Genomic DNA, 13,349 nt, shown 5'->3' on the forward strand with positions numbered 1-13,349 from the left:
TGATGTACACACGTACATATTCGAGAGATTTATTTTTCTTAGAAAACATCGCCGCTGTTTATGTCCATTGATTTACATATATTTATTCTTACTACAGTATCATTTATAATAATACTTTCACTTCTATAGCACCTCCTCTTCAAGGTTCTCCAATTGCGTAAAAACTTTAATAAATAAAGCCTCACATCTTGCCTGTGAGGTAGGTCAACGCTATTATCAAACTTTACAGATGCATTAACTGAAAACAGAGAGGTTAAGGCCAAAATTTTCAAATGCTTGTACCTGAAGTCAACCATCTAAATTCTCATTTAGATGCTTAAATAAAAGTCTCGTTGTTTTCTTTGGTGCAGAACATCCACAACTACTGCTGAAGTCAACAGGGGCTAATAGTCAGGCCTGATTTTAGGAGGCGTACCTTTTACACAGCCACCAGACACCTCCAAGTCTGAAAACACCGGTCTAAATACACAACCCACGGTCAGAGCCAGAATTGATCCCAGTGATTTATCTCCTCAGGGCCTTTTTATTATTAAATATAACTTTAAAAGGCTGGTGTGGATCTGGTAAATAAACGTGACACAAAAATCATATACTATTTCCACAAACTATGTCCATCATAGCAAAGGCTGTATAAATACCACTTTTTCTTTTTTTTTTTTTTTTGAGGGGGAGAGGGGTCCACAGACTTGTGATAAGTAAGACTATGCACAGCACACATCACTTGTGCAGTCATAAAACACATCACACATCTTCACTTGCTGTCTTTACATGTCTACAGAGTAAATTCCTTTGCACTTGTGATAAATAGAAGTGGTCAAGTAAAGGTCTATTGAGAGGATACTTGTCAGAATTCATGCAGACAGCTTGCAAAATACACATACTAAAAGATCACTTTTGAAATTCTTGAATTGTTAAGCACGAAAATAATTACCTCATTCCAATACAGTACTGTGTAGAAACGTGGAATAAGCAGCAGCATCTTATTCCCCACGTAATAGATTATAACAACTAATTAAGTTAAAAAAATTCAGGCACCAAATGAATTATCCTGCAACACAGAATAGTACCTATATAGAGTGCTCTCCTTAATATACTACAAAATCAGTTGTATGGCAATATTTTTCATTTCATAGTGCGAGCGTCTCCCTGCGCTTCCCATACATCTCTGGCGTGCCAACCGCACAAAGCAAGAGCATTTTCTACTGGCCTTCACAGCAACTCGTAATACAGAAGAGAAACTTTCCACGAGGGGAAAAAACACGGCCCCGTGACAGCCACCTGGGCGGAAGGTAAGGGCTGGGGACGCGCCTTCTGCTGCTGCATCCCACCTTTAGAGCGACGCCGAACGTCCGTGTTTTAATGTGGGTTTCTCTCGCTGTATCAAACCGAAATCAAGGGGCCAGTGGATTAAGGGAAACGTGGTTCTCTGCCACAGGAGCCTCCCAGCTCCGCGTTAGAGCTCCCTTACTTAAACCGTCTGCCGTAAACCGTTTCAAAGTGTGCAACGCAGCGCTTCAGCCTCCCACATTAAATGAGGACTTCAGGGAATTAAATAATAAAGCTTATTTTAAGCAACCAACAGAGGGCCCGGCGGCCTTCCAGTAAAATCCGAACGCGACCGTGCGCGGGGCGCCCGGGCTCAGCCTGGCCGAGCCCAAGCGCCCCTGGCCCGGCTCCCCCGGCCGCTTGGCAGCCCGGTGCGGGGACAGGCGGCGGCAGCAGCAGCCCTGCAGCCGAGCATCTTCCAGCTGGGGGCAACAGGCAGCCGGCGGCGCTCCGGCCTGCGGGAGCCGGGCGGCTACGAGTCGGTCCTGCGGGCCGCCCCCCTGCCCCGCGGGGCGCCGTCGGACGCGGCCCCGGCGGCGTTGGCGGCCGCCGCCTCGGGCCGGTACTTGAGCCAGCAGATGAGCCAGGTGACGACGACGGAGAAGAGCGCCAGGATGCTGGCGACCGACAGGCAGATGGGGCCCACGGGCGACGGCGAGGCCGAGGCGGCGGCGGCGGGCTCGGAGCCGTACTGGTTGACGAAGATGAGGCCGGTGAAGAGCAGCACCACCATGGCGAGGAAGGAGACGACGACGCACACGCAGCCGGCGCTCAGCGCCGCCCGCTTGCAGCTCTGGCAGCTCTCGCAGCCGCCAACGCCGCCCGAGGAGCGCGGCCCGGCCCGGCCGGGGGCGGCGGGCGGCGGGGCCGGGGCGGGGGCCGGGGCGGCCGCCGGCTCCCGGGCGCGGTGCGGGCGGCGGGGCGGCAGCGGGGGCAGGCGGTCCTGGGGCAGCGGGTCGCGGGCCCGCAGCTGCGGCGGGCAGGCGGCGGCCAGCTTGGTGTTGACGGGCAGGCCGTGGACGCGGTGCTCGGGCAGCGCCGTGCGGTGGCGGCACAGCGGGCAGGCGAGGGAGCCCCCGGCACCGCCACCGCCACCGGCCCCGGCACCCGCCCGCCCCGCCGGTCCCTGCTCGGCGGCGGCCGGGGGCTGCTGGGCGGCCCGCAGGTGCAGCTGGCTCAGGCACTCCTGGCAGAAGGTGTGCAGGCACTCCAGCAGCTTGGGCGCCCGCCGCTCCAGGTCGAAGTAGTTGTAGCAGATCTTGCACTCGTAGTCCTCGTAGCTGGGGGGGGCGGCCGCCCCCCCAGCCGCCGCCGCCGCCGCCGCTTCATCCTCCTGCCGCCCGCCGCGCCCGCCGCCGCCGCCGCCCTTCTTCTGCGCCGGCTCGGCCATAACATGTCGCCGGGGGGGCCCGGAGAGCCGCGGAATAGCGGGGGAGCCCCCGGCGGGCGGGCGGCAGCCGCCGCCTCCTGGCCGCGCCCGCGGGCTGCGGAGAGCCCGGTGCGGGTGGGCGAGGGGCGGGGAGGGGCGGGCGGGGCCGCGCCGGGGCCGCGCTGCCGCCGGGGGCCGCGGGGGGGCGGCCGGAGCGCGCTGCCCGCCCCCGGGGCCGCCCCCGGCTGCACCCTGCAGCAAAGGGTTTAATGGGGTCCAGGTACGCCGGCGGTGGTGCCGCTCCGGACTGCCTCGCCTTTGGTGTTCCGAGGTTTGTTATCGGAGCTGGATCTGCCTCCAGGTCAGCCGAAACCCCGCCTAGTGAGGGTAGGAAAGGCAGCACTGGGAAAGCTTCCTGGAACTCAGGCGTGGAAAACACACAGGGTAAATGGCAAAGCTGAGTGTAACTGAAAAATAAAAATGCTGGAGGTGAAATTAGGATGAGCTTTACTTTTTTTTTTTTTTTTTGATAAAACTTAAGAATGAGAAAAACTAGTTTTTTTTGTCACAGGAACTAACTCCATCACACCCAAGCAAGGTTATCGTGTGGCACAAGGTCCTAGAGAAGACTTAATGGAAAGTGGAAGCAGGATGGAGAATTGTGACAGAATTGCCCCCGTCCCAGCTACCGCTGTTGCCTGCAGAAGGATGCAGCTCATATTTACCCGTTTGGATGGCCAGTGGTTCCTGTGCTGCCTGGCCTGACCCTATGGCACAACCAAATGCCATCCCGTTTTCTGTTATTTTTTCTGCTGGACCAGCTCCGCAGAGCGGGTTGCTGCTGCCTGATTGCACAAGGTCTGCAGCCAGTGCAAGGAGAAACACTGGTGGCTGTGGTCAGGAGAGGAAACGAGGCTGGGACCACAGCGGCTGTGATTTATGTACCCTTACCTCACTGTGGAACAAAACCACTAATGATTTCAGCCCTCCCATCAGCCCAGCACCGTGCCACCTGCGTATTGGGACAGCACGGTCCGGAGCAAGGCTTCTGTGCGAGCTGCCTGCCCGCATCTGCCAGCAGCCTTCCTGGTGAGGGCGCGCAGCTTTGGTGGGCAGGCTGCTGATGCCACAGACGTGGGCTCCATCACCTGTGTCCCCAGGGTGCCTGGCCTCCATCCGGCTGGATTCTTCCCTTGTCCAGGCCCGTCGTTCTCTCCAGGTGGAGGAACTGGACAACAAGTACGGGTAAATGTTTCCATAGGCCTTTCATTAAGACCTTTCCGGTCTTGTGGGCCGGAATCAAAGAGAGCAGAAATGTCTCCAGATTTTGGAAGAGTTACTGCAGTTCTCAAGGTCCAGATGTACTCTCTCTTTTAGTTGCTTAAATTGCAATTAGCATGTGTCTTCTGGACTGTCAGCTTGGAGGGCCCGTTCTTTAATGGAAAAGTTGTATTGGTTATTGTAAAAAAAAAAACTGAACTGCAGCTGAGCCGATTCTGAGGGCTGACTTTTGGCTGAACCAGTTTCTGCGCCTTTGGATGTTATTCAGCAGAGGTTGTGTTATGAGTTCTGAGCAGAAGTGGCAAACAAGCCTTATGAAATACACATTTTTCCACTTAAAATCATCATCCCGCAGCTGGTAAGAATTGATTTTTTAGCATTTTAAATATTGTGCCTGATTTACCCAGTGCAGCATGCCAGTTCTGTGCCGGTGTAAGCCTTGATCCCAGAGGAGTTGTAGCAGTGAGAAGTGAACTCACTGATGAGCCAAGCCCCAGATGTCGCAGAAGGATCCTCACGTTGGTCACAAGGAGCGTCCTGGCATGCATCTCTCGCTTAGCAATAGAGCTTTGTTTAGCTGTTTTAATTCTTCAGAATTTCTGTGTTACTGTACAACAAGTACGTTTAATGAAACTTGACATCTTGCTTTTTATTTGTAGGTAGGAAGGACGTTACCTCTGATGCATTCATAAGACAGGAGTGGATCGGATGCCAGCCCACTCAAGGTAAAAATGCTGCAAATCCCTTTTTGATGCCCATGTTTTCCATACATTTCAACAATGAAGTGGCTTGTATAGGACTGATGCAAAGATCACTGAAGTCGCACGGCTCTTTGTTAAGTCCTTGTGGTTTAATTTGGCATCGTGGTTGACAACAGAAGCTTTTTGCCAATATTTTAAGATCAAGAGTGTTTTACTTTTATAAAAGTCTGCTTATTGTATGAGTTTCTAGAGTGCATTATGTAACTAAGGCTAGAGCACGTTTGGTAAATATTTAGAAGAGAACCGTCTTGCTTTTCATCCTTGTGCTCAAATTCATTTACCCAGGTTTCCTCCTCCAGCCCCATTTCCACTCACCTCTCAGGGGCAGCAAAAGCTGCACATTACATTTATACCCTCAAACTGGATTGTGGGATGCTGCAACATCATCTTCTGATTTCTTCACGTTAACATTTTATTTCATATAATGTATTTCTGAATAATTTATAATTAAAGTGCTTTTTTTTACCTTTTCTGTCCTGGAACTACTTGAGCAGCTATTGCATGCGTGGTTTATTGCATTCAGTACAGAAGGGAATGTTAATTTCCAATAGTATTTGTGTGCCATTTTGGGGAGCTGAGAAAGGAAAGAGAAAGGATTATGGTTATGAGCAATTCCACATCAGAGCAACGTGTGTTGTTCTCTTAATGCATACGGTATGAATGATACAGAGGTAAATGGATGCGCAGGTACCATATTTGACACCCCTCTCCTCTCCAAAACCCTCTTTGTTGTGTTGTAGTTGCTAAATAGGGTCCTGTGTTGGTTGCCTCAAGCAACGAGGAATGTGTGAAAGATGCCAGATTTTCTAAAAGTGAAGCTGCCTCTTCTTGCAAAGTGAGAAAGGCCAGGAGCTGACATTGTGTCTCCTTTGCGAGCCCTGACAAAACTCTGGCGTGTTTGCAATAAAAGGGTGAGGGACGTGGGCTTCCAGCTGGGAACGAACACATCAGACACCATTTCTGACTATCCCCACCCGTATGTTTTCCACATCCCTGTGTTTTCTGTGTGTCACAAACAGGCCACTGCATGGTGAGGATTGATTAAGACAAGATGAAGAAGCATTTAAAAGTAGGGGGGGTATGTCCATCAGTGCAATATCCTTCTCAAGTAGCCCAGGTTGAACGGCAGCAAGGATCATCACTAAACTGGGAGACTAGAGGAGACTGGGCATTTGGGGCTGAGGCACATCATGCCTCACCTAGCACCCTGGGGCTTGTGTTAGCTACAGCTTAGGGCTCTCCTGGCCACGTTAAAGCACCCACATTTGAAAATACTGCTAAAACGAATAATTACCACTAATAGTGGGTAGTGTAATTACTGAATAGCAGCACGGCTACTTGCTGTTGGGCAGGGACTTCCTGCTACCCAAATTGTCCTTGCGTTCTACTGAGACAGAAAAGCTATTTCTGTGCGGAACCACTTAAAAAGATTATGTAGCGCTTTGGGAACTTTATTTGCAATACACAATACCGATTTCAGTTACAGCACATCATTGGCATTGAGTTGAAGTAAGGATGGTTATCTTCAAAATAAAGTCCCCATCCAGTTGAGTTGGTAAGCATTTTCTCATCAGCTTCAAAGGGGACAAATTTTTATCCTTAGTAATGACAGGGACACATTTTTTTAACACAGCTTGGAAAAAACTGCTATTGCCCAGACCACAATACTATGTATATGTGCTTAAATCAATTTTATTCAGAATGAGAAACAGATGAAGGATTTGGAGATTTTTGCATTCATACTATTGCATCAGTTCAGATAATAAAATTGTGTATTCTTTTTTGTTTTGAGCTGAAGCAAGCACATAGGAGTTTCTTAATTTTTTTTAGACAAACTTTAACATCTCACAGGAAATACCAGATTTAAAATTCACATGATGTGAACCTAAAACTGGATCTGTTGCTAGCTGGAACCTAAGGGGCCATTTCTATCAATTTCTCTGGGCTTGAGGTTCGTTTCAGTTTTCCATTGTAGATATATTCCAGGTTTATGCTTGAGAAGCTCCTTTGTTGGCAGGAGAGCAGACACTTCATAGGTTCACCCGAGCTTCATCTAAGGTCGCTGGTGAGAGGTAGCTTGCAGAGCAGCAGGAGCTCTGGGTTCCAAGTGTTAGGGATACATTAGGAACAGCCACAGACCACAACACAAAGCCTAATTTTTCTCCTGTGTACATCAGCAGCATGTTCACTGCGTGTGCTTCTGGTGCCCTTTCTCTAGGAAGGCATCGAGAGCAGAAAATGTTCAGGAAGAGCAGGGAAGAGGAGGGACTGGGAAGAGCTTCCAGGGGAAGGGGAGCAAGTGGTCTGAGTCTCCACGGCCTGAGGAAGAGGCAGCTCAGAGGGATGCAAAGCGGTCTGGTTGTCTCTGCTCGACCAGCCAAGCAGCTCAGACACAGCGAATGAATCTCCGGCATTAAAAGGGTCGCAGACTGCCAAAAGAGCTGCTGCCAACTTTTAAACCGGCACCGCCAAGGGTGCCTGTAACTCTAGAGGGAAGGGGATATCTGATTTGTTCCTTGGCATACTTTCGCTGTATATTCTGTTATGCTGGCCCACTCATTTTCATAATATTGGAAAGGAAGATGAGAAGCTTGCTTCTAATGGGTTGATTAGATATTAAATATTTTGGAACAAAAAAGGCCAGCAACTGGGATGTCTTTCTGATGGGGGTGAGAACTCAGGATGTTCGATCTGGAGAGAAAGCCCTCCAATTAGCTGAAAATGCAGTTCTAGCTGAGTCAAGAAAGAGATTCCTTTATCCCAATTTGAAATCTAAATTACTTTAATTGAGGAGTATATGGTTCCTGAGTTTTATGAGTAGGAATAATTGCAAATGAATTCAATTGCAAATTTTTTTTTTTTGGTACACAATTGTTTTTCCCACAAAAATGTGGACTAAATTTGTACTCCCACTAGTGAGTGCCAATCTGGAAAAACTCCACTGAGTTCATTGCAGCTACCCTACTTGCACCTTCCTTTGTGAGTACAGAATCAGGCTCTGCGTGCATAATTTTTCCACTTTTAGACCTGAGGGAATATAATCGGGAGCCAGGCTGAGGTCCTATTCCAGATCGAGTCTTTCATATGCAGATTATAAAATCACTGAAAAACAAGCTTGGTTTGGCAGTTACTTTAAAAGAGACCTTGGGTGATTTTATCAACAGCAGAAGATGCAAATCATTCTTCATGCTAGGAATCACCATATATCTCATTCTGGGAGATGGGATCTGTACTGACTTTTTCACGGTGAGGGAAAAATACCGTATTTGGGAGATTTCTTAGGGCCACTTCAGGTCTCTGGAAGTTCCTCTGCCCTCAGAAACCTCGTCCCATAATCTCAGAGACATGTTTTTACACAATTTATTTAGATCAATATTTTTGTTTTATTTATTTCGATAGTCTTGTCTCATGTCTCTGACTGTCTGAAGCTTCAAATGAGATTTCAGAAGCTCATCCAAAGTTTCTATATTAATTCTATTAGAAGCACGGACTTTGAGTTAGCAGTGTGGGTCAGGTTTGTAGATGCCAAGGCAGGAAAGCACACAAGGATTGCATCTTTGCTCAGCTCTTGCACTGCTAGAGACCTCGTAACCATGAAGGAGGGGAGTTAAAACACGATTTTCTCTTCAGCCAGTGCCAGGAAAGCTGCTGACCAGATGGATGATCCATGAGGGATGTGAACAATGGTAGTTAAATGCTCAGGAGTTGCTACCATTGTCTTTCAAAAGAATGTGTATTCCCCAGATGAGAACAAGTAAATAGAGATAACTATTTACTGGGCATGCATGTCTTCTGTAAAACAATGAGGGAACGGCTGAAGTCTTGTTCTCAGATTATTTTGTGGGTCAGGAACGTAAAGCAGCGCCTTACGAGTCCTAAGGTCCAGCGTGCCAGATACAGCTCCGGGTATTCAGGAACACTAAAGGCTTAGCCCAGTTACACCACAACTCTCCCCTGCAAAAATATACTGACAGTACCTGCCATTTGGTGGTATTTTGATGCATCTCAACAGCAAAGCATCTGCGCTAAGAGTGAGGCACGGGAGAAAATCATTTCTGTGATGAGTTACGTGGGGTGATGGAGCTGCCCAGGCCAGCTGCCTCCTCAGTGCTGTCCCCACGGAGAGGGCAGTGAGGGCATGAGAGCCCCATATTTCTGTCTCTCCTTTGGGTCCCTTTTCCTTCCTCCCTTCTCCAGTCTGAGGACGTTGCACCCTGCTTCAGAAGGTGCCTGATGCTCAGGAAACACACAGGTTTGTGCCGTGGTTTACGCTTCTTGCAGTGCTTGGGCCAGGCCTGCCTGACACAGGCAGTAAAAGTCCTGCTCTGGGATGGTGCAGATCGCCTTAACGTCACCCGAAACAAAGGCAAACGCTGTCAGACTGCCTAATGGCTGTTTCTATCCACTATCCCATAAAAGATGTACATATATATCCCTCTTGGTGTACTGCCAGTCAATCAGCATTAAAAAGTTGACATATGGGTGTGGGATTTTTTGCTGTCTTTAAAATAGGAGCAATGACATTAAGGTTTGTCATGTAAATAGTAGAAATAAAGCAAAAAACCCAAGAGCTATTTATGGTTTTAGGATGGCATCTGCAGGGTGGGTGGCAGTAGAATGAAAAGCAGTGAATCTCAAGGCTCTCTGTAGCTGAATGAAAAGACTGAACATACATTTTTGGTGGTTTAAGAAGCGGTGGTTACCCTAGGTTCATGCATACAAGCAAAATAAAACCTATGAACTAACATGCTGTCAGTAGAAGATTTTCAGAAGGGATTAGTGTTAGGCACTGCACATTTATAAAGCTCTAACTAAAATATGAAGATATACTTAGTTTACGACTGACTGCAAAAAATCAGGGAAGAAAATTGAGCAGAAGGAGAAAAATGAGCCAAAGTAAAAGAAATCAGTAGCCCAGACAGTCTGCAGGTTCCCTCCTTCTTATAGGGTAGAAAAACGGACCAAAACATTTGCCAAAAACAGAGGTTTTGTACCACAGCAGAATGGATTCAGTTCTGATGTCCAGGTTATCGTGCAGTGGCAATGCCCAGCTCTGTGCTGCATACACAGAGCTTAGGGGAAAGACAGAACAGCTCCCAGCCTGTTGCATTCCTAACAAATGCTTGGTAGCAGTGACTCATGCCACTGATAAACACTTAGAAAACATCATGCTGCAGCTTCAGGAATGGTGGCTGAGGTTTCCTACATGTAAGGGGCCACTGAAGAGAAATTATGAAGCTGCCTGGGGGAATGGGACCTGGCTTTTAAATCCTCGGCTCTGAACAGGACAGAGAACCACGGAGCAATGTGCAGCGCACAGAGGGCTCTGGCAGTGGTCTCTGCCGGGGCAGGATAAACCAGTGCTGCACAGCACCAGTGGGTATCAATTTCTTCTCCTCTGGGAAGATGATGTGATTAACACCAACAGCTCCTTTCCTTCAGTTTTCGCTCAGTTTTGTATGTGCTGGCTGTGAGGGCATCCATCAGCAGCCAGCAGTTTAGAGAAAACATGCTCTGTTTGTGCACAGGGGCGCCAAGCAAAGCCGACCTTTTCAAGAATAATGGCTTGCTTGAAAGACAGGGAAGTTGTAAAAAGAAGGGCGTTACACCGCGTTCGGTAATAATCACTCAAGAACTGTCATGTTGTCACCATTTCTTCATCTGCTGAGTGAGAGTTTGTTCAAGATAGCGTGCTAAGAGATTTCGGGGAGCAAAACAAGCAAACAGAAAGCCTGTTTGTTCAGCTGACCTCTTCCAGCAGAGACCGCCTCTCTGCAGGGCAGCTGCCCCACGAGACTGGCTGTTTTGGGGAATCCATTTGTCGTGATCTAGGAGTCCCTCCGTGCTCCAGGCAGATGGCTTTACGTGGCCTCGGTGAGAGCTGCCAGGAACTCTTCCCCTGGTTTCACGTACATCGAGGCAAAACTCAGCCCAGAGAGAGAGGAGTTTTCACCAGTTTAGGCCTGGGCTCTTGTTGAGACAATTTCTCCAGAGGGCTGAGATGGAATTGCGAATGAAACCAGTGCAACTCTATTGATAGTCAAGGTTTTAAAGATTCTTAGGGGTTAAGTTAGTTATGTAAACACAGCGTTATTAAATTCCGTTTTGTCATCATTTTCCCCGAACACTGAAACAGCCAAGGTGTGGGATAAGCCTACAAATAACTAGAAATGTTGAGAACACCTCCAGGAATTTCACAGTGGAGATGCATGCAATTGAAGTGTCCAAATGATATGGTGCAGAATAATTATTTAAATGACATGCTAATCATTGCTGGAAATTAGCAATACCATTTCAAGCAATGCAAATCATACGCAATTACATAGCATTATCTGGTTACTTACACTGCAAACAGAAAAGTTAATTATTCCTACCCAAAACAGCAGCAGAAGCTTCAGCACATTCTCCTTCGTGCAGCTTTTGGAGATGCTTTCATCTTTCCAAGTTCTGAAATTCACTTTTCTTTTTGAAGAAAAGAAAATTCTCTAAAACTCTACATTCTCTAAAACTGGAAAGATGACCATAAGGATTTAATAAGAAAATTTTATGAACGTTATAAAAACAAGGGTCGGCAATTCCATTTTTTTCTGTGCCTAAACTTCCAGGAGCTGATGAGCAGTTTGGACCTTACAGGAGCGATATATTTAGCACACACACCACCGTGTGCTGCTGGAGCTTCACATTTTTGAGACCATCTGTGCAAAGACAATTGGCTGCATGTTCAGGGCACTGAAGGCTGCTGATGTATCAGAAACATGTTCCGATCTCGCCGTGCTGCTCAGCTAAGCTAACGAAGAAGGTACTTGTGTAGAAAACGCTTTTTCGAAGCCAGAAAAGCCATGCAAAACAGGCAGGTTTGAAACCCATTACATGTGTGTGGACTTCTGTTGTGCTTAATCGAGCTGGTTTTGTGTTATCCCCTCTCAAATGGAGATCAAAGCTGGGAGAGATCCAGTGGGAACAGTGCCTGTCCTGGGCTTCACGTGGCAGACACACAGCCGCTCCTGCTGCTGCAGAGCAAAGCCTGCTGAAGCTTCGTGTCTCATGTTTTTTATTGACCTACGTTGCAAAAGTTGCTTTTTTTTGTTTGTTTGTTTGTTTGTTTCTTTTTTTCCTCAGAAACCTTCTTTAAATAGAATTTTATTTGAACTTCGATATGCATTAAATCAAAAGTGAAGGATTGAAGTGCTGTGAAAACCACAGTGGGGTGCTTTCTAAGGGCACACTGAACAGCACTTTGCCATCTCTGCAGCTTACTTCACAATCTTTGCTTCTTCCAGATAAACTGAGAAAGCTCCAGTTTGTTCCCCGTGAGGTTGGTGGGTGGTCGGGTCTGACATGCAGTAGAAGAGTCACCTATCCAAAATAATGTGTTCAGTAATGTGTCAACTAAATAAAAAAGAAATTGCAGGAAACTTCTAAAAAGAGTATTAAAAGTATACAGTTTTTAACAGTTTCCTTTGCAGTATGAAGAGTGAAAAATGCAAATTACTAAAAAACAGTGAAGGATGATGAAAGCGAGCTGGGCTCTGAAGTATATGGAGAAAATGACTGAGGATAAAGAAGAGATACAGGATGATGCTGGTGAAGAAAATGTGGCCAACACCTCCTTAAAGACAATGTGCCGTGATGCCAATGCATCATTGGGATTTCGTTCTTCAGTGCGTGGCCAAAGGAGCCTGCAAACGGTGTAGCGCAGGCATTGCAGCCCAGCGGTGAGCAATATGGGTGCTGAGTGTGCTGGTGTCCACACCATTTCCCCCCTCGCTGTCTGCCTTGGAGAAGCACGGACGTGGCATTCGCGGGCACAAGGACCACCTGCTGCCACCTGACAGGGCTGAGGGGCTGCCCTTCAGGGTGAAGCCTGGTTGCTGGCTGCGTTTGCTCCTTCAGCCCCATTTCCTCAGCCTACGAGTCAAAACAAGACTCGTCTGACTGTCAGGACCACAAACAGGCTGGCATCTGAACGTGGAGCTGCGTTCTTATGGCAGCATTATCCTCCCCCGGTCGTGGAATTTGTGCCTAGCTCTCAGCTTTGTTGATGCTGGAGGCAAAATGATACGCTGGCATGACAGCGACACGAGTTGTTGTTAAGGAAATGCTTTCGGTGCAAGGCACTATTTTCAGCTTACTGAAAAGTTACCCTTTGTTTTCTCATCTTGCGTGCTCAGCCCAGAGGTGAATTTCCTCCCCCATGAAAATGGCGCTGAGCGCTGACCAGCTGCTGGGGTGACGTTTTGGCCCGAGATGAGGGAGTTTCACCGGTTAAAACTTTTAGCATGTTCTTTGCAGCTGGTCCTTTTACAAACTCTCAGAGAGCTACATAGCTCGTCCTTTGCAGCGGTCCTGCTTCCACTGCTTTTACAGAAAACTGCAATTTGAAATGCCAGAAAACCTGCATGGGGCATACAGAGAGTGGGACGGGCACTTCCTGAAGATTTCTGTGTTTTGTTTTCTTGTTTTCACCTTTCAAGAAGCCAAATCCCGAATGTTTTTATTGGCAGTCAGAGATAATGTGAGGCAGGTCTCAGGAAAAGGGTATTAGAGCCTTGCTCTGTAAGAGGAACATCAAGAGGAATGATTCACACTCCTGCTTTGAACAAGAACAAACA

General features: G+C 47.9%; 1 protein-coding gene across 1 annotated transcript; it reads right to left on the reverse strand.

Annotated features, from left to right (window-relative positions):
* RNF228 (ring finger protein 228) lies at positions 1–3,045 on the reverse strand. The gene has a single exon (XM_068692210.1). It carries the CDS (start codon positions 2,714–2,716, stop codon positions 1,799–1,801), a length of 918 nt encoding a protein of 305 aa, XP_068548311.1. The 5' UTR covers positions 2,717–3,045; the 3' UTR covers positions 1–1,798.
* Positions 3,046–13,349: the final 10,304 nt, after the last annotated feature.

Source organism: Anas acuta, chromosome 9 (assembly GCF_963932015.1).
Source record: "Anas acuta chromosome 9, bAnaAcu1.1, whole genome shotgun sequence".
NCBI lineage: Eukaryota > Metazoa > Chordata > Aves > Anseriformes > Anatidae > Anas > Anas acuta.

What these genes read in the sequence shown, in the direction of transcription:
- RNF228 (XM_068692210.1), bottom strand. Translation starts at nt 2,716, where the DNA reads ATGGCCGAGCCGGCGCAGAAGAAGGGCGGCGGCGGCGGCGGGCGCGGC.